At 38.7% G+C, this 24,775-nt stretch overlaps 2 protein-coding genes across 4 annotated transcripts; one reads left to right on the forward strand and one right to left on the reverse strand.

Moving 5' to 3' along the window:
* Positions 455-1,938, forward strand: LOC109234226. 3 transcript variants are annotated; one of them, XM_019400116.1, is made up of 3 exons: positions 455-740; positions 1,466-1,637; positions 1,730-1,938. In XM_019400116.1, exons 1-3 carry the CDS (start codon positions 567-569, stop codon positions 1,774-1,776), a joined length of 393 nt encoding a protein of 130 aa, XP_019255661.1. In that variant the 5' UTR covers positions 455-566; the 3' UTR covers positions 1,777-1,938. The 3 variants fall into 3 exon arrangements, with proteins under 3 accessions (XP_019255661.1, XP_019255660.1, XP_019255659.1); XM_019400115.1 differs by having other exon boundaries at positions 457-740; positions 1,613-1,938; XM_019400114.1 differs by having other exon boundaries at positions 458-740; positions 1,466-1,938.
* On the reverse strand, positions 1,987-3,893 carry LOC109234225 (berberine bridge enzyme-like 21). The gene has a single exon (XM_019400113.1). It carries the CDS (start codon positions 3,789-3,791, stop codon positions 2,073-2,075), a length of 1,719 nt encoding a protein of 572 aa, XP_019255658.1. The 5' UTR covers positions 3,792-3,893; the 3' UTR covers positions 1,987-2,072.

The raw sequence follows: 24,775 nt of genomic DNA on the forward strand, positions 1-24,775 counted from the left end.
TCGTTTGCCCTTAACCGGGCATCTGATTCGACCTTGAGGCCCCGTATACGCAAGCCCGAGGCCTCGATTCCCAACCATTTAGGCTCGATTATCAGCCATCTACAAGTTGTCATCTTAATTTCTAATCCTTCACTTGGCATATATTGTCTAACAACTAGCATAAAAATAAATCACATATTTTTAGAGCCACAAAATCAAATCTAATTGTTATTACCATTTTCAAGGTAAACACCTTGACCTTTCCCCGTTAAATATCCTCCCTTCAGGATTTACCCGGCGTCCATTACATTCATTGTACGATATTGGCTGTTGCCTGACTTGCCTTTTTCTTGCCTTCGATTTCACGTGTCATACTATCATTCGACCATCTGTTATAAACCAATTTTACCCCATACAGCGAGCTTGAGACCCAAGCGGGGGCAATAAGGTGGTGAGGACAGACATTTCAGCATTGACTGAAGTGAATGGTTAGGATAAGAGATAAGGTTCTCGTGGTGGTATGCAGTATTATTCCAGCAGTGTAATAATACTCCATATGTCTCTCCGTAGCGAGTTTGACTGAGTAGATGGGTGACGTTAAGGAGCACCTCCTGGGCTGGCTTCACAGAGCAGCGCGCCTCCAGCTGATGGCTTGTTCCTGTCAAAGACCAATTCCGTTACAGGCCAAATCACCACTAAGATGTCAGGGTTGTAATGCTTGGACCATCATCTTTTTATATTCGTCCTTTTTACTAATTCAGGTAAACTTTTTTGATATTCCGTTGTTGTTATTGAGAATTAACATGCGATAATATACAAAATATTTCACTTGCGACTTATAGATCAAGTTTAGATGTGAGGTGCCTTCACACACCTGTGAGGTGTCAAATTTTAGTCAAAGTGTGAATGAGAGTTAATTTTATCCATTGTCATTAAATTTTTGGGTTTGTTACCCAAAAGTCACTTTTTTTTGTTAGTAAAAATAATTTAACTTTGTGTTCATTCCACAAAAGTCATTTTTCTTTCTTTTGTTACACAAATATCATTTTACTTTGCTCTAGTTATCATAAAAGTCATATTTTTACTTGAAAAGTCTATTATGCCCTTGATATTATTATAAGCTTCATTTTTATGTAATACCTTCTATATTATGTACTATATACTCCCTCCGTTTCATATTAAATGAGGTACTTTCCTTTTTAGTTTGTTCCAAAATAAATGACACATTTCTAAATTTGGAAATAATTCAACTTTAAACTCCTCATTTACCCATTTTACCAAAGTCATGGCCCACAAAGCTTTACCCCTTAAGCTTTTGAGACCACAAATTTCAAAAGTTTTTTTTTTTTTTTAAACTCCGTGCCGAGTCAAACTACCTCATTTATTGAAACGGAGGGAGTAATATATTTTTACCTATGTATTTTATTTATAAATAAAATAACTTAATATTATTTTATTTATTATTTTTATAAAATTGGGAATCAAGGTAGTGATTGTCAGGATCATAAACCAATTCACCAAAATGTTGGAACTCGAAGCAATTAATGAAGCAGCCTTTGTTCCAGTACTGAATAAATCAACTTTCTGTATTGTCACATCCCAAATGAGTGGTAATAAGGGTGCTATGGTTCAGAAGAATGCCATTGTGATCAATGAAGGTGGGCTAGTTGTTTCCTCTCTTTCTCCTATTGTAACCAAAAGTCATCCGCAAGTGAATAACCAGTTACAAGTCTTTGGTGCGACAAATCAGGTAATGAGCAACATTTGTTTTTCTACAACCAGAAACGGATTTTTTGAGTTACAAGTTGATCAAGATGAAGAAGAAAATGGGAGAAGTAGGTTGCAAAAGTTTAATTAACACATGCAACGAAGTGTAATTTGAAGCTTAACTCTACGTTTAAGGTGTTAGACTAAAACACTTTCTGCAGTTGGGAGAACCAGGAGAATTCTTTTCTTTTCTTTTTTGGTTTATTAAACCAAGCAAAAATTTTCAAATTTGTCCTGAACTTTCATTTTACTTTTGCCTTTCCTAAGAAATTAATATTGACTCGTTGAAAAAAAACAGTAACTTAGAGTAGCAATCTATAAAAAAGCTATAACATGATGCTCATCCAGATCAAGCATTCACCTAGAACTAAAGCCAGAGATTGACTGAAACAACTTCCTCTGTTTACTTTCCCGTAGGCACCAATGTCCTGAATTTGAGTAGGAATACTCTGTTCATTTCTGAAGAAGTTCGTTGGATTCACTGCTGATTTCACTTTCACCAATCTATCAAAATTGTTCTTGAAATACATGGTCCCATATACCCTTCCTTCTTCCAAGCTACGTGGTCCTTGATCATTTGTGCCAATATCAAGATCCCTATAATTCAAATAGGCTTGTCTTGGATTTTTTGAAACAAATGGGGTCATAAAACCGTATAAATCTCTTATCTGTGTAAGGTACTCTTTTTCTGCAGCTGCTCCTTCTTCTTTCCAATTCACTGAGTACTGAATCTTGAATAGAATCCCTTCTCTGTGTGGAAATGGTGTTTCGTCTTCGCGAATTTCAGCCATTCTCCCTCCATAAGGATTGAAAACTAATCCCGCTTTCCCCAAAGAAATCATCTTTTGGAAAATTGACTCCAACCCATCTCTGGGAATTGGTTCTTGCACGTAATCCGATTTTCTTTTCAAGAAATTCAATGGATCCCCTGTTCTGTTCAACAAGGCAATTGGTTTTGTTGTGTTGTCGAAATTTGTCCATTGAAGCACCGAATCAATCCAGCTCATTTCGATACAATCTTGTTTTGTTAATCCTAAAGCTGGGAGTTCGTTGCTTACGAGTGATATCAATCTACTAGAATCACCAAGGAATAACGCTATGAACGTTATTCGTATCGACTTTTGTTGAGCGGTCTTCTTCCCCTTCACTTTTTTCTCTTTGTTTTTGACAGTGATGGGTTGCACAAGCAGTCTGATGAAAAGATCATTGTCAATTTTGTTAACAACATTCTGCCATTGGAGAACAGCGTCGGTAGCATTTTGGTCTAAAAACCTTTCGACTCTGAAATAAGCCACAGTTTGTGGGACTTGAACTAGTTGAATTTGAAAGGCTAAGATGACACCAAAACTAGCACCCCCACCTCCTTTAATTGCCCAAAATAGATCTTCACCCATAGCTTTCCTGTCCAAAATTCTACCATTAACATCCACTAGTCGAGCATCCAATACATTATCAACACTGAGTCCAAATTTCCTCAGCATATTCCCGTAACCACCACCGCTGACATGCCCACCAATACCAACAGTAGGACAAACACCCGCAGGAAAACCAAGAACGTTACTTTTTGTCCAAATGTTATAGTAGAGTTCCCCTAATGTAGCACCAGCTTGAACCCAAGCAGTATTATCATTAACATTTATGGAAATTGACCTGAGATTGAACATATCAAGCATTATAAAAGGGACATTAGAGATGTACGAAATTCCCTCATAATCATGTCCACCGCTACGGACTTTTAACTGTAAATTTGTCTCTTTGGTACAAAGAACAGTGCTGGAAACATGGGATTCTTCTGTAGGGGTGACGATGATAACCGGTTTGGAAGTTGCGGAGGAATTAAAAAACCGGCGGTTTCTGATATAGGCTTGTAAAATGGGGTTAAAAGAGGGATTATTTGGGGAATAGACGATTTTGGAGATTTCTTGTTGGGGAACTGATTTGGTTGTTAGGCAATTGACAAACGAGTCATAGATTGAGTCTGAGTTTCCATGAGAGAAGGAATTCCAGAAGATAAGAACAAGAAAAGCAAGAAGACAAGTAGACATAGTTGACGATTGAGACGCTTTATGGGTTTGGTATCTTTTGGGTTTTAGGGGAAAATGGCGTTATTTCGGCGGGTTTGTGTAATGATATCTATATTTGTCCATCTATATTTATATATCGTAACGATCTGATCGCTCGTTTTGCTTTCTAGATTCGTGTTTTCAAATAAAGACTCTTCGTATGTACTTTTACTATTTTATGACTTGCGGAGATGGTTGGTTTGGGTATGAATGGGTTCAGGTTGAAATCAGAATACTTAGTTCCTTAATAGCGGCCTAAGATGGCCAAGTTTGACTTGCGTCAACATTTTGAGTAAAAGGCCTCGGAACCGGGATTTGATGGTTCCAATAGGTTCGTATGCTGATTTTAGACTTGGGTGTGCGTTCGCATCGAGTTTCGGGTGATCCGGGAGCATTTCGGCGCTTAATGTTGAAAGTTGGTTCATTGAAAGTTTTCTAGTACTTTAAATTTGGTTTGGAGAAGTTTTTGGTGTTATTGAGGTCCATTTGGGAATCCGAGCTCTGGAATAGGTACGTATGGTGATTTATGACTTGTACGCAAAATTTGGTTTCAATCCGAGTTGTCTAAGTATGATTCGCGATGTGCAATCTTCCAGCGCGTTGGCCGCTTTGCCTTCGCAATCGCGAAGAAGGAAAAATCTGGGCAGTGTCTTTATTAAAACAGGACTTAGGTCATTTTCTCTAATTTTCATTTCCCTTGGCCGATTTTGGGGGTTCTTGAAGAGGGGTTTTTACCTAGCTATTGAAGGTTAGTGATTTCTATACTATATAAGTTAAATATATAGATTATGCGTAGATTTTAACACGTAATGTGAAAATTTAGGAGTTTGTTGAAAAACCTAGGTTTTTGATAAAAATGATATTAGACCACGAAGATGATTATGAAATTGGGTCGAAAATATATATTTGTATTCATGAGGTTATGCGTAACAATTATTTACAAAAAATTTAAGAATCGGGGTACATGGGCCTGTGAGTGAATTTTAGGAACCTTCCAAATTGGGTTGGGTAATTACTCTAATAGTTAAATTATGAAACTTTTGAGCAATTATTGATTAGTTTGTACAATCTTTGGCTAGTTTTGGATTGTTTGGCACCGACTTGAGGCTTTTAGTGAGATTTGTGGACCGGAAAGTGGACTTGAAAACGAGGTGAGTCTCTTGCCTAACCTTGTAAGAGGGAATTAACCCCATACGTGTTTAAAATTTTATTTGCTATTAATTATAGGAGCTACATACGTACGAAGTGATGAGATTCCGTGCGTGGCTAAAACATTATGTTATATCCGGACAGACATTGTTATACCCCATGTTTTCGTACGTGGAAGTATGCCCTAAGTAAATTGATGAAAGCTCGAAAATGAGATATTATTTCGTCGTAAGTTAATTGACCTAAGTTCGGAAATGAGATTATTTTAAAATTATAAGCATTTTGGAAGGTTACGTAGAATACTGATATGAGAATGGGCCAACAAATAGTTAGTAGTTGATTCAAGAAGAGCCTAGTTATGGCTAGACAAGAAGACACAGGCAAATCAGCAAATCATGCAAGATAAATATAGTAAACCCCAACAAAGAGAATTCAGCCTCGTAGTAATGTCATTATAATATTTGAGATGTATTCAAATAAGAGTCGGGGTAGTTAAAGGTACCATATGAGTGTTACGGAAATAAAAGAGAGTGCCACTGGGAAGACAATCAAAATATCAGTTCAGAAGCAACCCCACAAGCCCAATGGCGTGGAGATAAGTAACTACGGGTAATTATAGGCAAGGAAGAACATCGAAAATTCCATCAGGCGTACGATGTGATAAGCTCGCAGCCTTACAAGAGTCAGAGGATCCCTCCCCCCTCCTAAGTACTATAATGAAAGACTAGCTGAGGAAATAAGGAAGAAGGCTACAACCTAAGCACAATGACCTAAACAGAAAATGGTCTTATAACAACAGTCTCACAACAACATTGTATGCACTCCATAAGAAGGTGACGCCTATTGTGGCTAATGAACGGGAAGTAAAATCAGAAGTGATATTCAAGATCGTATGAGTTGTATGGAATTCCAATATACATGGGTACCAAGATAAGCTAAGTATGCACGCAAAAAAGGGGCAGAAAGACCAGGAAAAGTAATTGCTTACGTTTGAAGAAAGCTGAGATGGAACAAAAAGAATTATTCGATTCATGATCCAGAGTTAGTTACGTTATGAACTCACTTAAGAGTTTGGAGTTTTATATATGCAGCATATACAGTCGTAGAAGATTTCGGTATAAGTTGAAAGAAAGAATTGAGCCCAGGTCATAGACGAAGGATTGAATTATTAAAGGATTGTATCATGGATATTCCTCAGCGCCCATGAAAGGCTAAACGTAATAACTAATACCCTGAACCGCAGATTGGGAGGTAGCTTAACCCTACATAAAAGGATGATCAGAAGAAGGAGGAAACTAAAGAGTTGCAATCAATAAAGTAAATCAAGAATCTAATTATTGGACCCAGAAAATTATAGAAACCGTGATTGAGAACATTACATGATCACTCTTAATATCAGATGCACCAAAGGGATAGTACAACAACCATATTCTATAACGACTCTACGATAAAGCCAGTTAGAAAAATACCAGCCTCATAAGAATTCAGTATGGAGCTCTCACCGGATTGTATAGGCACCAGAGGTGTAAGTATTATAATAGAGCTTCAAGTTATGGACATGAATTATACCTATGTGAAAGGGAGGTCATGAAAGAGATAAAAGATACGATGCGAGATTTTAAGGTAAGTAAGGTAAAGGTGAACAACGTACAAGCTACTCAACGGCAGAAGATCATGAATAGTCCATGCTTCGGATAGAAGGCTAGAAGCACTAGGATTCAATATCCAGGAATGATAGCAGCGCCGTGGCGTACCTTCCAGCCTATGGTTTCTAAGTACCGAGAGATCTAGTTAAGAGAGTAAAGAAAAAGTCAGAGACGAAGTGATGTCTCGCTTGATGTTCCAGAATAACACAAGTAAACCTATGGTGCAAACAAGTTGAAGGAAGGCCGTGAATAGTATAAATAGATATGTATAGGTCCCAAGCTAAAGTATAGTAAAACGACAAAGTTTTATGACAGGAGTAAGGACGAGAAAGGGCGACTAAGAAGGTGACGAGAATGGATAAGTCCTCCGGATTAAGCCCATGAAAACAGGAGAGCTAATGGTTTCTCTATGTTATAGGAAGTTCAGTATATCTTGAATGAACTCAAAGGAGTCTAAGATAATAATATCTAGAAAAAAATGGAATGCTGCCCTGGTAGAGGGATGGAGTATGATTGTGATAGATAAAGGGCAACGTTTGGGCCTGACTGAGTAATGATTTGAAGAGGATTTCATGGATTGTACAAAATTAAAACGTAAGGTGAATCACATTGGGATGCTATAAGATACGATTATTGAAGTACAGTATCGCCCCTAAGTGGATCAGAAAAATCACTTCAGATATTCCTCGATACAGCATAAGCCCTAGTGGCAATGTATTGCGTAAGAAGTTCCAAGTTATCAATGAAAGATTGTGGATCAACATTGAAGTGAATTGACAATGGATGGATAAAAGATACAAAGTACGAGATGAGATTAGACCATCACTCTTAAGATGAACAGTAATGAAGAAGAGTAACCTGGAGTTTGTCGCAGACCTCAGTACAATAAATCGAAGTAAAATTTATGGTATAGTATGGCATACTTAGATGTAGTAAAGCTAATGACGCCCAGAGGGACAGCTTGACATAATTTTGTATATGCTTACAAAGTGAAGCCTAGAGATTGGCTAAAAGCTGGGGGGAGAAGGAGAGAAGAGTCGCATAGGCACATTTACAAGGTCAGAGTCGTACAGGCTGCATGATAGAAGGTAGTAACATTTACGAGATTAGAAGGATTCCGACCACAGTCGTGGTCTGAGAAAGAGGCCTAAAGGGGGGAATACCCTGGCCTTTGGGATTATTCACAGAACAGTTGTCTAGATGGCAAGGAGAGTACTAAAGTATTCGGAAGACATAAGTAATGAGAATGAAAATGCATCAGTCAATATTCGAGGACGATTGTTCCAAAGGGGGGAATGATGTTACACCCCATATTTTCATACGTGGAAGTACGCCCTAAGTAAATTGATGAAAGCTCGGAAAATGAGATATTACATCCCGTATTCTTCATACGTTAAATTTTCGTCGTAAGTTAATTGACGTATGTTCGGGTATGAGATTATTTTAAGATTATAAGCATTTTATGCTATTTCAAACAAGTAATGAGTAAATTCGTGAAGGTGAGAAGGTAAGCAAATCAAAGAAAATGAATTTCGTCGAAGTTTGACATTTTGGGATAAAATACGGCCTGAGCTAAAATACCCGGTATTTATGGACTAGTACCATACAAGGTACCACATGACACGAATAGTACAGTGTAAACTATATTAAAAGTGAGTAGTAATATAAGTAAGTTGAGATAATTCTTAATTATGCGGGTAATTAGTTAATTATCGGGTAACGGAACACTACCTAATTACCTAATAAGTGACAAAAGTTAATATTTCCCACCCACCTCCACGTGGCAGCTACGAAGCCTTGGTTGGATATGACTCTTAAGTCATGTATCTTTTTGTCACATATAGAAGATTTTGTGGCTTAGTTACTATTCAAATGGGGGCCACACCCAAATATTAAAAGAGACTCTCTAATTCACTATTCAGTCTCTACAAAGTTCAAAGAGATATTCAGCAACTCATTCATATATTCAGCAACTCATTCAAATAATTAGCAATGTGATTTTGCTACAAAAATCTTAGAGATATTCAGAAACTCATTCATAAAAATAGCAACGTGATTTTGCTACAAAAATCCTACGAGACTACGTGATGTTAGAGCAACGGGATTTTGCGATTCTAAGGAGGTACAGTGCAATCTTTCTCAAGAACATCATACGGATTTTCCCTACTTCGATCCGCTGTTACGTGTTTCCGCAAAAGAGAATCGGTTCAGGTATGTTAAGGCTGTCCCTTCTTTCTTTTGGCATGATCCATATGATACGAACGAAACGAGCGAATGCACCATTTCCATAAATGACTCTATTCATAGAAATATTAGTGATACTTATGTTCTTGATTCCCCATGTGTCGTATTATTCTATCATCTGTTCACGGGTCATAAAATTACGTAAGGTCGTAAAGTTTATTTCATGATATTAATTAGAGGCATAATGGTCTTATGACGTATCGAGAGATTTTATTAATGTATTTCATATGTATTTCATGCATTTATACATGCACATTGACGCATGACCAGATGACGTTATATATATATATATATATATATATATATATGTATGTATATATGTATGTATGTATGTATGTATGTATATGTATATAGGATATGGGAAAGGTTATGGCGTTATATACGCACCACCACCTGATCAGCTGGTATAAGTTGTTGATTTTGCCCACAGTGGCCGAGATGATATGATGGGATGCCCTCAAAGGCCTGATGATGTTATGAAATATGTACCTATGCACGACATGACATTCATACGCATATGCATGACACTATAATTATTTCATGGATTACATAATTATCCAGACTTACCGGTTAAGTCATTTACTCTATATTTCTTCCATGTCTGTTATGTACTTATTTTTGTGCCTTACATACCCGGTATATTATTCGTACTGACGTTCCTTTATCTTGAGGACACGGCGTTTCATGCCCCCAGGTCCCGATAGACAGGTTGAGAGCCCTCCAAGTAGGCTATCAGCTCAGCGGAAGATGTTGGTGCACTCCATTTGCTTCAGAGTTGCTTGTTTGGTTAGTATGATTTAGACGTGTATTGTTTGGTATGGAGGGGTTCTGTCCCGACCTTTACGAAAATTATGTATTCTTAGAGGCTTGTAGAAACATGTCATGTATGTCAAAGATTGTATGGCCTTGTCGGCCCATGTTCAATGTAGGCGTGAATTTTGGTCTTAGAGGCCCATATGTCTTATGTATAAGTTGGTATTACATGTTGTATTCTACCTATTTCACAACAGCCTCTCCGGTTCTGTTATCTATGATAGTATGATACAAAAAGATACGATATGTTGGTACTCGATTGAGTAAGGTACCGGGTGCCCGTCGCGGCTCATCGGTTTGGGTCGTGACAGACATAGGACTTTATTATTCAATTACTTGCACTATTTGAACTCAACTTTCTAGTTTAATTGCTTGTATTAATAAGTAAAATTTGGTTAATAACTATGTTAAATCGAGGTTCATTACTTAGAGACTTGGCGGATGTCATGACCCCAATTTTCTCCTGTAGGATGTCGTGATGGTACCTAGTCTCTAGGACTAGGTAAGCCTAACAATTAATAATTATTTGAGTGAAATAAATAACAGAATACTAAACGAGGCTGACTAACTGATATAAACTTTTGAAAATAGAATCAACAACAATACACTCCCCAAGACCGGTGGAACTGAGTTATAAGCTCTACAGAATAAAACTAGAATAACTACTACATCACTATCTGAAAAGAAATAAAACAGTAAATAAGAAAAAGGGAGGGTGACTCCGAGGCCTACGGACGCTGAGCAGGCATACCTTGAAGTCTCCGCAAAGCAACTAACAGATGATCTCTAATGACCGGCACGAGCAGACGTGCTTGGATCTGCACAAAAATATGTAAAAGCGTAGTATGAGTACACCACAACGGTACCTAGTAAGTATCAAGCCTTACCTCAATAGAGTACTGACGAGGTTGGGTCAAGACACCTACTAGGACATAAATAAATAGTATGAAAAATCTAATAAGGATAAATGATGGAAAACGAAGAAATAACTGATACGAAAACAGCTAACAGCATGAATTAATATCGAAATTGTAGACACGGAAGTAACATAAAGAAATCAGTTAAAGAGAGCCACAATAATCATATACAGACAATAACTGGCAAAAAAAGCAAGGAAGGACAAACAACGACAATCACAACGAGGTACCTCCTCGTGTACTATAAGAATCACCACCGAGGTACCGCCTCGTGTATGTATATCAAGGATCATAACCGAGGTACCACCTCGTATTCACAATTCACAATCTCAGTCACAATCTTTTTTATACCGACGCGTGAGCCTTATATTTTGAAATATGTTTTGATAACAGTTTTTCCGAAATAGCTACACACACTTTAGCCACCTTATGATGGCGCGTGGCTTCACGTAGTTCCCCTATAAGCAACATGCACATGAGTCCCACCTTATACCGCCGCATACGCATCAATAAAACATCAACAATAATAACTCGCACCACAACTGCCCAAATATCACAACTTACCAACAATCAACAATATCAAGGTTTCCACAATATAGCCACTGTCTCCATCACAACGTGTACAAGAATATCGACAACAACAATGAATGTGAAATGCTAAATGTTGACACCCAATTTTTCCCTATATATTTTCAATATGCAAAATAACTCCAAAATGGCACATATATGCATATGTAAGCATATTCAAGTATTTTATTATTTTTTCCATAATTTTTAAGGTTTTTTAAATCAATTTATTTCCCTTTTTTATCCATAAAATCCAATAATCATTTCCAAAATTATTATTTTTGGTAATTCATCTATTGGATTTTCATCTTTATGCCAAGATATAGCTAAGGTAATTTTTACAGGATTTTACAATTTTGTTTAGTATTTTTTAAAAGCTAATTGCACATAATTGCAATATTAGCCTTTTCAAGATTTATTGTGTTTTATATTCATAAAATTAAGTCCTGTATTTTTAAATGGTTAGTTATATGCTATAAATCATTTTAGTGCTTTTATTTCCAGAAGTTAATTTCCTATTTTTTATAATTTAAAAGGGGAAAATTTGCTATTTAAATAATAGCCCAATTACATTTCAATTTTAGCCTAAATCTGATCCCAAACTAAACGCAATTTCCCGGCCCAATTCCCATTCAGACCCGATCCCAAACCCAACTAAATGAATCACACGGACTCCCTACCTAACCAGTTCAATCCTACCACTATTCGCCCTTTCCATTTTAACCTTAAACGACCCCTTACCCTACCTCATTCATCACCAAACGCTGCCCTTGAATCCCCCTTCTCTCAATTCTCTCTGAAACCTCACCCGAACCCTAGCCGCCGCCATCTAATCCCACCATAGGGTCAACCCTAATACCTTCCTAATCCATGACCCATCGTGGTCATTTGAGACATGTATCAGCTTCCTATGGCTACTGGGTGTTTGTTTCTATGGTTTCATGGCCAGACCTCGAAGGGTCTGACCCAGTCCTTGCTCGACTTTTGTTTATGGCCTTTCTCCGGCCATCCATGACCTTTCTCTGGCCATTCATGGCCTTTCAAGGCCGATCCTTGACTTTTTCTGGTTAGATCGTTAACTTTCAGAGTCTTTCTCACTTCTTTTGGGTTTTCTGAAACCCTAGCACTAAGACCTTTCAGTTTTCTTTCAAATCTCTCTTAGATCTGTACTTACTATGAATTTCTTAAGTATTTTCTCGAAGGTTCTTCAACTGTTCTTTCAAAACGACTCTTCATTCTTTCGACGATTAGGGTTTCCTTTAAGTTTTTCAAAAGATCTCTTCTCTGATCTCAACACATTTTTGTGATTTTGCTATGTTTAAAACGACTTGCTCATATTGTTCTTCTATCTATTTCAGCATGTTAAAAACCCTAGTTTCTTTGGTCTTATTCGAGTTCTGAAACTGTTTGTTTAAATGTGTACTTGTTCTTTGTTTCTGACTCTCTTTTCCTTGTTTGACTTGTTTGATTTTGAGTTCTTACCATCTCTTAAACTCGACTACTGCTGAAGCCCTAAATTTCTTAAAAGTTTTTCTCACTTATTACTACTGTGAGACCTTTACCTGTTTCTGATTTCTCTTACCTGATACTGTGTTCTGCTTCACTGTTGATTCTATGTGACTGTGAGCACGTGATTTTTGCCTCACATGAATTGCTCCTATAGAATTCCCAAAATGAGAATTTTCCTTTTAATTATTTGGTTTTTAGGAATTATTGTAGCATTTTTCTGATTATTTGCATTTTTGTGTGCATATTTAATTTTTATTTAATTCATGAAAAATACAAAAAATACATTGCATTTGCATGTAGGATTTAATTTTTCATCTTAGGATTTAATTAGTAAATTAGTTATTTTATAAAACATAAAAAATCAAAAAAATAAATATAATAGTTCATTTGCATTTTTAACTTTTAAATTTGGCATTTTGTTAGCTTTTCTTTTTAGGAATTTAATTTTGAGCATTTAATATAAATTGGTAGGTTAATTTAGCTTTTAGAATTAATTTAGGTTTTATTTTAATTTGGAAATTAATAAGAAATCTGAAATTGAAAAAGAAAAAAAAAGAGAAAAGATTTTTAATAAAAGAAACCAATTTTGGGCCAATACCCATCCAAACCCAATTGAATACCCATCCAAATCCTTCAAAACCCGGCCCAGACCCGCGCTCATACCCGGTCCACCTCCCCTTACCATCCAAACGACCCCGTTTAGCCAGCCTATGATCAGGATCGTTGATTTTTTTTATCTAACGGTTCTGAACTGATAGGTCATTAAACATATATATGTTCAAAAGCCCCCTACCCCCCTAAATCAGTTCTCTCATCACCTCCTCAGAGACCAACGTAACGCTGCCTGCCGCCCGCCGGAAATCGCCTACGGCGGCGGCCGGCGGCCAATCACCCCCATTTTTACACCACTGCTTCTCCTCCACCTCCTCATCCCAAATCCATACTCCACTCCTCTCAAATCCCATCAGAAAGCCTCAAATTTTAGAAACCCTAGCGCCGCCATGATGTTCTCCAGTGAAGGCGCCACCCCAAACCCCACCAAAATAACACCACATAATCACCCTGACCCCCTCATACCAGTTCCATCATTGGTTTCCCTCAAATCACCCCAGAAATCCTCGAATATTATGTCAAAGAAATGAACCCTAATTCCAAATGATCAAATCGACAGGCCTGTTGAAGATTTTAGATTGTAATAGACTTTATTCGTATGTTTTCACATGAAAACACACGATTAAGGTCTATTCTGGTCAAGAAATCGAAGATTCCGTCAAGGTTTTCAAGTTTGCATGTTGTAGGTACTGTTCTGGTCTCTCTTTTTTGCATTATTCTTCTTTTTCTTTAACATATCTTAGATGCATATTGATATTCTGCACCCTCCTCTCATTTCTTCATGCTGTGTCCACTTGTTTTTCATTTTTTCTGTCCGGTGTGATTGATTAATTTAGGGATAAGTTAGTTGAATTAGTCCGTTTATATTCTTTTTCTTTATTTGATTTTCATTTCAACAGTTTTGTTTTTGGTCTTTTAAGAAATGTTTGGTTAGTCTACTAAAAATGCCCATTTGGCCAAGAATGAATTCAAATCGTGAAATCAGAAGGCCCAAGTGGAAAATGATTCGAATGGCTTTTTGACCCCAGGGTTGGTTCAATCTAATGGGTCGACTTGACCCGTATTTATTTGGAGAGGTAAATCACAGGGTCATTAAGGGGTAATTTGGGTAGTTTAACTTAGGGAATCTCTGAATAACCACCTTAGGAAGCTTCTTAGAAGCTGAAAATAGCCTTACTTGGCCAACAAGTCAGAAAATTAGGGACCAAGTAGCAAAAAATGAAAATTGGAAAGGTCCAAAGGGCAAAATTTTAACTATTTCTGCTGCCCTACTTCCTTGCCTATAAAGGCATCTCTATCTTGCATTTCAAGGCAGAGCTGGAGAGATAAAAAACCTGAAACACTGAACGGCAGCCTCTCTTGAAGAAATTCTGGAACAGCTTTAAATTTAGGGCAATTTCATGAAATCTAGTGAAAATTCTGCTTAGTTGTTGGTTCTTCTGATCTTATTATCTTAGTTCAAATCATCAAAAAACAAAGGTTTTACTTTCTGGATTGAAAATGGATTGAATCGTGGTTGTTTAAAGCTGGGTTTGAATTTGATTTGGAAATACTATTTCATTGCTGGGTGCTGGGCTGTTTCTGCTGCTGACTCTTTACTGATTTTCCATTTTTGCTCTTTCAATATCCAGGTACATGATTCTCTGAATTTTTCCTTATGTGATGGTCTAATTTGAAGATTGAATGGAAAACTAAAGTTCACAGCATGTTTTCAGTTTCTTTCTGTACAAGCTTAGTTCTATTTTTCTTTTGCATGTTTTTTTAGCTTCAGTTCTTTGTCTCCTTAGTTAATGTCTAGATTAGCTGATGGGATTTGTTGTTCCTGCATTCAATTTGGGGAGTGTTTAAGATACTGTAGATAAAAGACTCATTCGAAAAGCATGTTATCTTCAGTGTCCTTTAGTTTTGGCGGTATCATTCAAGGTTACTTGGTTTGGTATTAATCTCATGTTAGAGCTAGTTGTAAAGAGGCTAATGTTAAAAGATGACGATGTGTTCTGTTGAAAGATACTGTGAGATATCTTCCTTGCCATGAACATTGTGTATTGTACGAGTGTTTGAAATGAATCTTTTACTTTATAGTTTCAAGGATTGCTTTTAAAAGAGAATTCAGAGTCATGGTGTGGGGTTTTTCTTTTCAGATTTCTTAAAACGCTGTCAATTGTTTGTTTAAATATTTTTGGATTGGATTAATGAATGAAATCGGGCTTAGGCGTTTGTTCTACTAGGGAGTCCAAATGTTTGTGTACTTGGTTCTCATGACTTTGAAGAATGTTTGTGTACATGTTTTGGTGCTGTTCTACAAAGCAGCATTTGATTCTAATTTAAAGCAATGAGCATGACTATAATTTGGTGCTGGATTTGGCAATTGGGCCTTTAATATTGGCACATCGTCTTTTTCGCGTCCAGGACGCGTTACAGGCTTCATTTAAGCCTTTGCCCTTTTTGTTTTTGATATGCAAGCTCACAGAAGGCTGATTTGGGCCTCTTGTTAACTGGGCTTTGCGCGTAACCAAATGCTGGCTCGTTTATTCTGCTGATTCTTGAGGTTAAATTATTTGTTTGCCTAGATTAATCTCAAATCCTGTTAAGCCTTTAGCTAATTAACTAGACTTCTTTAATAATTGGGGTGAACCATATTAGATAACACAAATAGCTTATGGCCCCCCCAAAGCTTAGTTTGAACTTCCTTTTAAAAATTGAATCGAGGTGCGCCGTGCCGAACAAAATCTCAATTGCATGGCCCTCATTTAATTAATCTTGTTTATCCTTAGAAATCGAGGCGTGCCATTTAGCGGATTTTCATGGCCCTCGCAAAGTTGAAAACGCGTAGTTGCTTTAGGCGCGTTATTTTAATAATTTACCTTCCTAAACTCGGATGCACATTTATGTGACCCAAATCCAAATCTCAATAATGTTACATAAAATGTGTTGCGGACTGCGAGTGCATTTATGTGACGTGGTTCAAGACATATTTTAAATGACGTTGCAATTTTCCTTAAAAAATGAATAAAGACGGTTAAAAGTTCAAAAATTGCACCATAGGCTAAAACATGTATTAAAATCAGATAATGGGCCAATTATAATAGTTTAAGCAACCGTGCTAGAACCACGGAATCCAGGGGTGCCTAACACCTTCCCTCGGGTTAACAGGATTCCTTTTTCAGAATTTCTGGTTCACAGACTTCGAAAGGAAAGTCGAAATTTCCTCGATTTGGGATTTAAAATAAACCGGTGACTTGGGACACAAAATAAACTATCCCAAGTGGCGACTCTGATAAATAAATAATTCCATTTTGAATAATGTCACTTAAATTGGAAAAATTCCCTTATATACTATCCTTCGGGATGGTGTGTAAAAAAGGAGGAGTGACAGTGACTACTTGACCTACTTGACTACTATGCCTCGAATATTTTCCTTACTACTAAATCCTAGCTTATTTCTGCAACTACTGTATGTTCGTGTTATATCATTTGCCAATGTGTTTGGCCTCGCATGTCTGATGCTTCTGTTCACTCTATTTATATACTGAAGTTTCTTCCTTGATTGATCTTGATTTGGTGACTGATTGCAAAAGCGTTTTCTTTAAAAACCCTAATTTCACTTGCTTGTTGAAAATTAATTGATTCCTTTCCCTTTACTGTGATATTTTACCTTGTTGAATCCTTTCCCAAAATAAGCCTATTTTGTACTTAGACTTGATTGTTTACTTCATGCTTTTACTGCCCCTTATTTGGCAATAATCAATCTTTCCCCAAATTGATTTCTTTCCTTAATTAAACCTGCTTCTACCCGTTAAACAGTGATTCCTTAATTAAAGGAAATCACTTGTGTTAATTGATTCTAACTTGTGATTGTTTCCATGTTTGTGTTAAGACTTTACTTATTACCTTACGTATCACTCGTTTTCAAAAGCTATAAATGCCCACCCCCTCTTCTTTCAAAAGACACGAGCAACTTGTGTTCAAAACACACACTTACACTTAAAACTCTCTCTTTCTTTACTGCTACTTATGCTGTTGCTTTGTCTAGCCCGCTGAAAGCCAATACTAGACTGTGGACTCTTGTTTGCTTTACCTTTCTGCACTTTGCTTCTCTATTGGTATGTCCTAGTTTACTCTTTAAGTCTCAATGTTTCTTTAAGTTGCTTCATTCTCTCATTCATGCTCACTTCTGCCAATGTTTCTGTAGTCTATTTACATTACTAGCATGCTGAAATATGCTCCCTTCCCCTTTTAGATTAATGTTTCCCTATGTATGTACTCTGTCAGTCGCTTGTTATGTGATTTGCTGACTTATGAATCCCAAACCCCATATCCCCTCTATGTGTTTGTGTTCCTTAGGTTGGTTTTTGGGCAGGCCAACATCATCTATTGCTGTGCATGACCAAAGCTGCCCCTTTCTGGGGTCATATGCTTCATACAATGTATTCCCAAAACCCCTTGACCCTTTGTGTATCTACTGATTCTGGTTATTTGAGCTCCACTACTGTTGTTTTTCAAATCACCCTTTAATACTTACTATTTCCAACTCAGTTTTAATCAATTTCTGTCCTGCACTTCCACTATATTCTTAGAACCTAGGTTCTGCGCCTCTTGTGTGAGCCTTGCCTTGGGACCCTTGAGCTCCCTTTGAACTTGGACGCATAAGAGCTGGCCCTTCCACACTGTACTTGTTTCTGTCTGGTTATGCAGACCTGGGTGTAAGCACTGCCCGGGGTCCCTTGAGACCCTTAGGGAACTTTGACACACCCAGGTATAAGAAAGGCTTTGAACATCATGGGCAACTGAAGTGATTAATTATATAACTCATATAGGAAGTCAAGATCAGGCTTCTTTTGGTTGTAATTTCTTATTTCTACACTTCTTTTGTAATTTAAGTATTTGGTCTGTAATAATTTGTAACGAACATTGGGGTCGGCTAGTAAAAAGGGATGGGGCAATTATGCATGTTTTATGGGTAGATATCCTGCCTATAGGATCTGTTTAATAAATTCTGCATGTTTTACTTCCACGCTTAGACATCATGCCTATAGGATCTAAACGGTTATAATCAGACATCATGCCTATAAGGTTAAAATCAGCTTCGAAATTAGATGGCATGCTTGTAAGATTAAAATCAATATCTTTATAGAAATTATGCCTCTAGGAATTTCGCTGTGGTCAAGTAAACCCTGCCTACTCCACTTCATGATCAATTAGATACCATGCCTATAAGATTAAAATCAGCTATAATAGAGAGCATGCCTATAGGACCTAAAACCAGTTTAGTAAAAAAAAATTCAGTTTGACTAGTACTGTTCTGAATCAATTTAAACAACTTACTCCTTTTAGCAATACGGTTTAGAAAGCATGCCTACAGGATCCAAATTGCTCGTTTAGAATAGTTTACTGTTTTGCTACACTCCTAATCAACAATAGATATCATGCTCCTAGGACATCACTATTACGCCTAGGCAAGCCTTAAGTAATAATGATGATAAAATTTAATCCGCCTCTGTTTAATTAGCAACTGCTACAACCAGTAGGCAGGCCTGATTCGGACTTCTTATCTGAGCTACATAATGAATCTGGTTCTGACTCAAATCCCCTACCTTAGGATTTTTAAAATACAGACTTTAATTGTGTTTGAGTCGTGTTATTTATATGTATTATTTGCAGAGGATTGTATGAGCCTTCTAATTGCTTACATGTTTCCCCTTTGAATGTAGTCCTACGTGTTTTTTGTGTGTCGCCTTAGCCTTTTTACCTTTAAGCCTAAGAGTCATCCTAGATCCTCCATCTTATAAGAATAGTAGTCCTAAAATTCCTCCGGGATTGATAGGAACGGGACGGGTAATAGCAAGCAATAGAGTTCGAGACCAGTCCGCGCTTTAAATACCTTTACGGGGTGGAAAGGGTAGATATGGATATGATGACCGGTGCGCTAATACCACGTGTAGCCCCTCTTATGAGGAGTGATTACCGGGTATTGCATTGATGTGATCCATATACAAACAAACCTAGGACCCCCTTTACATTCATCAGCATGCTTAGTTATAACTCTTTCAAAACTTTATTTTATTTAATCATTTTCAAACACTTGTGTATTTAAAATCCCCTCTTATTTGAGCCTTAATTGCACAAATTCACAAAGAATTATCTGGCTGGGAACGACACTAGCGGATCCTGAGTGGTGCCTAACACCTTCCCCTTGGGATAATTTCAAGCCCTTACCCTATCTCTGGTTATCAAACGTAGTTGTAGTTGAACCCTATAAGTGCCCTTTCGCACCTTAAAATCGTTAGGTGGCGACTCTTCAAAACTGCAAAACCCCTTTCCCAAAAGGAAAGAGTTGTCCCAACCAAAATGTCATAAACCCGATTCCGCGAAGGAAAAAGGGGGCGCGACAACATGGCGACTCTGCTGGGGATTTTTTAGTCTTTTACCATTTCAGATTATTCTTGTGAATTTATACCTCTCTCTATGCGCAATTATCTGTTTAATTCCTTTAAGCATTTAATTTCTTCTTTAGAAGCAAAACTGACATATCTTCCTTGTTTTCTTTTCTTTATTCCTTTAGATTATGAAACTGTTGTATTTATCGCTTTCTTAATGTGCAAATACATGCCAACATGCTTTTAAATTTTTTTTTTGCATAATCATGCACAACATCATACTCCACTCGTGTCAAACAAATCCTATAGCAACGCTTATAATAATTGGTTGCGCTCTTCCTATATCATTACCCCCTAAATTCAGAAAGGCATATTTGGGATAAAACTAGTCGGTCAGCGGTGCAGTCGACAGTTCTGAGCCTTCCCCCTTGAGTTGTCCGCTCAAGGGTACCTGTCCAAAACCCCATAGAAACCTTACTCTGTTTAAATTGTGCATGCATCATGGTCAAACCTAGCTGGATCAGTTATGTTGTCCACATAATGATCCTTTAAGATAGCCTTGTCCAAAGTCCACTGGGTTTCCCTAAACCCAAAACAGACGTCGACACGTTCTGTGCATTTATTTGGAGAACTAGATGCTTCCTACTAATCATTGATATTAAATAGTCGAGTCCGGTGGGGGAAGGGTCTAACCTTATTTGCCTTACAGAAACATGAGGCACTAAGTCCCCAGATTCGGCATGGTCACCAACATCCACCCAAGACTACTAAGCTGGTGGAAAGATTTACACTTAGTGATCAAAATCTAGTTAGAAAATATCTGGGAAATCTACCATCCCTTTTGGAGGTCCAACCCAATAACATGATCATAGAAGCTGCCACATTATTTTGGGATTGTGAAAGGGCCGTATTCTGCTTTGAGGGCATTGAGATGACACCTTTGCTAGAAGAGATAGGAGGACTAGCCGGTCTAGTATGGGAAACTCCGGGCTTGCTAATGCCTGAGAATCGCAAAGGTAGGGGCTTCCTTAAAATGATGGGTTTGAAGAAGAATCCAAAATTAACACGCTCGAAGGATTCATACATCCCTTTTGACCACTTGTATGATAGGTACGGTCACAGCAAATCTTACCGTACCTACTCTGGCGAGTTTGCCATCACATCCTTGGGACACGTCCATCGTAGGGTTTTCGTCTTCATATTTTGTTTCCTGGTTCTGATTGTATTTCCGACGAAGAAAGGTAGAATTCACACTAGGTTGGCTATGGTAACCAAAACCCTAATGGAGGGGATTGGTGGGCAGGCATTCAGCATTGTACCTATGATTATTGCAGACATATACCGAGCCTTAGAGAAGTGTCAACGAGGAGCGAAACACTTCGAAGGCTGCAATTTGCTACTTCAACTTTGGCTCATAGAGCATCTCCAAAAGGGCGAATATCGACAAGAAATTCAGCGTAGGGACTGGGATGATCACATCGCTTTCCACCATCCAAATCGAATGAATTACATCCCCGACATGTTCGCTCAGCCTAAGGATGCTAAAGGATGGGTTGAGCTATTTGATAATCTGACCGAAGAACAGGTTCAATGGATGTTCGAATGGTTTCCGACAGAGGAGTTCATCGCCCGATCCAGAGATGCACCTTTCTTGATAATAATTGGTCTCAGGGGAACCTACCCTCACGTCCCTCTGCGAGTTATGAGGCAAGCTGGTAGGAAGCAAGTCATACCCAAGGTCGACAAGATGAGTCACTTTCGAGCCGACTTCCAAGGCGATGATAGTCCCTACAAGTGCCAAGCCCAACACATTTGTCATAGCAAGATCGTAATGGGAAGAGACACCATAGAGCCAGACAGATATCACAACTATTGTACTCCTTTCTATTCAGGTTGGTTGGAAGACAATCACGATGGTTTGGGCCAGCTAAGGTTTGTTAGAGGCCACAGGATTATAGATGAAAAGGCCGAGGTGCAAGTTAAGTACAACCAGTTACGCAAAAGGATCCGTGAGTGCAAAAGTGAACATCGCGAAATACAAGAGTCCAATCAGAAGCTGATCGAGGAATGGAAAGACATGGACACCAACGCCAACAAAAGGCTAGGATACTTGGAGCGAGGCATAGTGGAATTGGAAAGAAAGTTTCTCAAAAAGGTTGAAGATTGTCAAGAGGCTAAAGGGGCTGAAGGTGGATATCTAGCCAGAGCATACCTGTTGCTAGGACTTCGCGAGTTGGGGAAGCTGTTCGATGGAGCCAAGGATGCCGAATCTGGGGAAGGTCCTTCTGGGACCAAGTAGATATTAGTTTATCTTTTTTGCTTTAAAATGTAACAAGGCCAATAGCCATTAGTAACTTTCATTTCCTTTTTATTTAATGTCGATTTGGGATTCGTCTTATCTTTATCAATGAAATGAGGCATTTAGCATTCCAAGTTCTCCAAATCAACTTGTCGCTAGGCCCACCTCGGGCACAACGAGGTTCCCAATTTAGGACATGCTTTACAATCCCGCACTATGTGTTTAAATATTGCATTTTTTTTATAATCCTCACTGACTTGATTACCTTTTGTTTATTTTTGTTTTTTATTATTCCCCTCCCCAAAAGGTTAGTTCGTGCACTCTGGCATCATCATCTTACTTCATAAGATCTACAGGGGCACATCTCAAGAATTGGACCATCAGGACAATCGGAGCCCGACGAGCCTCGGGCATTACTATTACTTATCTTGATGAACCAATGACTGTGACATGCAATGAGACAACGCAACAAACGGACATTGACTTAGAAGAAGATGACATACCTGATGAGATTGTCAAAGAAGTTCAGAACTTTGAGAGCAGACCTAAGTCCAACCCGGACGAAACCGAAATTGTTAACCTGGGAGATGTAGTAAACGTCAAGGAAACACGAATCAGCATTCACCTATCGCCATCAGAGAAGGAAGAGTATACAGAATTTCTGAAAGAATATAAGGATATATTCGCCTGGTCGTATGATGACATGACTGTTCTGAGTACGTCTATTGTGGCTCACAAACTGCCAACCGATCCAATGTGTCCACCGGTAAAGCAAAAGCTCAGAAGTTCAAGCCTGATATGAGTTTGAAAATCAAAGAAGAAGTCAACAAGCATATCAAAGCTAAGGTTGTCAGGGTAGTGGAATACCCGACATGGTTAGCCAAAATTGTGCCAGTGCCGAAGAAGGATGGGAAGGTTAGAGTCTGCGTCGACTACCGGGATCTCAACCGGGCCAGTCCGAAAGACGATTTCCCTTTGCCGAATATACACATCCTAATTGACAATTGCGCCAAACATGAGCTACAATCATTCGTGGATTGCTTCGCTGGTTATCATCAGATCTGGATGGATGAGGAAGATGCTGAGAAAACGGCTTTCATTACGCCATGGGGAGTGTACTGTTACAAGATGATGCCATTCGGCCTGAAGAATGTAGGGGCCACCTACATGAGGGCCATGGCAACCATTTTCCATGATATGATACACAAGGAGATAAAGGTGTATGCGGATGACGTTATCATCAAGTCCAAGAAGGCCACTGACCACATAGAAGATCTGAGGAAGTTTTTCAACAGATTGCGGAGGTACAACCTGAAACTAAACCCCGCAAAGTGTGCATTTAGGGTTCCAGCCGGGAAGTTGCTTGGGTTTATTGTGAGCCGCCGAGGAATAGAATTGGATCCATCAAAAGTCAAAGCCATTAAAGAACAGTCACCGCCAAAGAACAAGAAAGATGTGATGAGTTTCCTAGGAAGGCTGAACTACATCAACCGATTTGTAGCACAGTCTACAGTTGTCTGTGAGCCAATCTTTAAGATGTTAAAGAAGGACGCCGCTACCAAATAGACCGAGGACTGCCAAAAGGCTTTCGACAGAATCAAGGAGCACCTGTCAACACCACCAGTCTTAGTTCCGCCCGAGCCAGGTAGACCCTTATTGCTCTACCTTGCAGTGTTAGATGGAGCTTTTGACTGCGTTTTGGGGTAGCATGATGAAACGGGGAGGAAGGAACAAGCCATTTATTATCTCAGCAAGAAGTTCACCCCATACGAGGCTTGGTATTCTCTTTTGGAGCGCACCTGCTGTGCTTTGACTTGGGTAGCTCAGAAGCTGAGACATTGCTTCTGTGACTATACTACGTACCTCATATAAAGGATGGATCCTTTGAAGTACATCTGTCAGAAGCCCATGCCCACTGGCAAGCTAGCCAAGTGGCAAATCCTGTTGAGTGAGTTCGACATTGTCTACGTAACTCAGAAGGCGGTCATGGGACAGGCACTGGTAGAGCACCTTGCCGAAAACCCCCTAGATGGAGAATATGAACCCTTGAAAACATATTTTTCTGATGAAGAGGTATCATTCATAGGAGAAGACATTGCAGAATCCTATGACGGTTGGAGAATGTTTTTCGATGGTGCAACAAACTTCAAAGGAGCTGGCATAGGAGCGGTCCTGGTATCAGAAACCGGTCAGCATTATCCAGTGTCCGCTAAACTCAGGTTCCCCTGCACCAACAATATGGCCGAATATGAAGCCTGCATCTTAGGGCTCAAAATGGCCATTCACATGAACGTGCAAGAGCTGCTGGTTATCGGGGATTCAGATTTACTGATACATCAGGTACGAGAAGAATGGGCAACCAAGAATTCCAAGATACTCCCGTATCTGCATCATGTACAGGAATTGAGAAAGAGGTTCACGAAGATGGAATTCCAACATGTTCCCAGAATCTAGAATGAGTTCGCCGATGCATTGGCTACCCTATCATCCATGACACAACATCCAGATAAGAATTTCATTGATCCCATTCCGCTGAAATTTCATAATCAGCCAGCTTACTGTGCCCATGTTGAAGAGGAAGCAGACGGAAGGCCTTGGTTTCATGATATCAAGGAATATTTGGCAAAAAGAGAGTACCCGGAGCTTGCCAATCATACTCAGAAACGCACACTTCGGAGGTTGTCCAACAACTTCTTTCACAGCGGAGGAATCCTGTATAGGAGGACCCCTTATTTGGGACTATTAAGATGTGTTGACACAAGGGAAGCATCCAAGCTGCTAGAGGAAATTCATGCTAGAACCTGCGGTCCGCATATGAACGGTTTTGTCTTAG

This window comes from Nicotiana attenuata, chromosome 11, assembly GCF_001879085.1.
Source record: "Nicotiana attenuata strain UT chromosome 11, NIATTr2, whole genome shotgun sequence".
NCBI classification, from domain to species: Eukaryota; Viridiplantae; Streptophyta; class Magnoliopsida; order Solanales; family Solanaceae; genus Nicotiana; species Nicotiana attenuata.

Excerpts from the sequence above, each read along its gene's own strand:
- LOC109234225 (XM_019400113.1), bottom strand. The coding sequence starts at position 3,791 with ATGTCTACTTGTCTTCTTGCTTTTCTTGTTCTTATCTTCTGGAATTCC.
- LOC109234226 (XM_019400114.1), top strand. The coding sequence starts at position 567 with ATGGGTGACGTTAAGGAGCACCTCCTGGGCTGGCTTCACAGAGCAGCG. Across the intron at positions 741-1,465 it reads CGTCCTTTTTACTAATTCAG|GTAGTGATTGTCAGGATCAT; the intron begins GTAAACTTTTTT and ends TTGGGAATCAAG.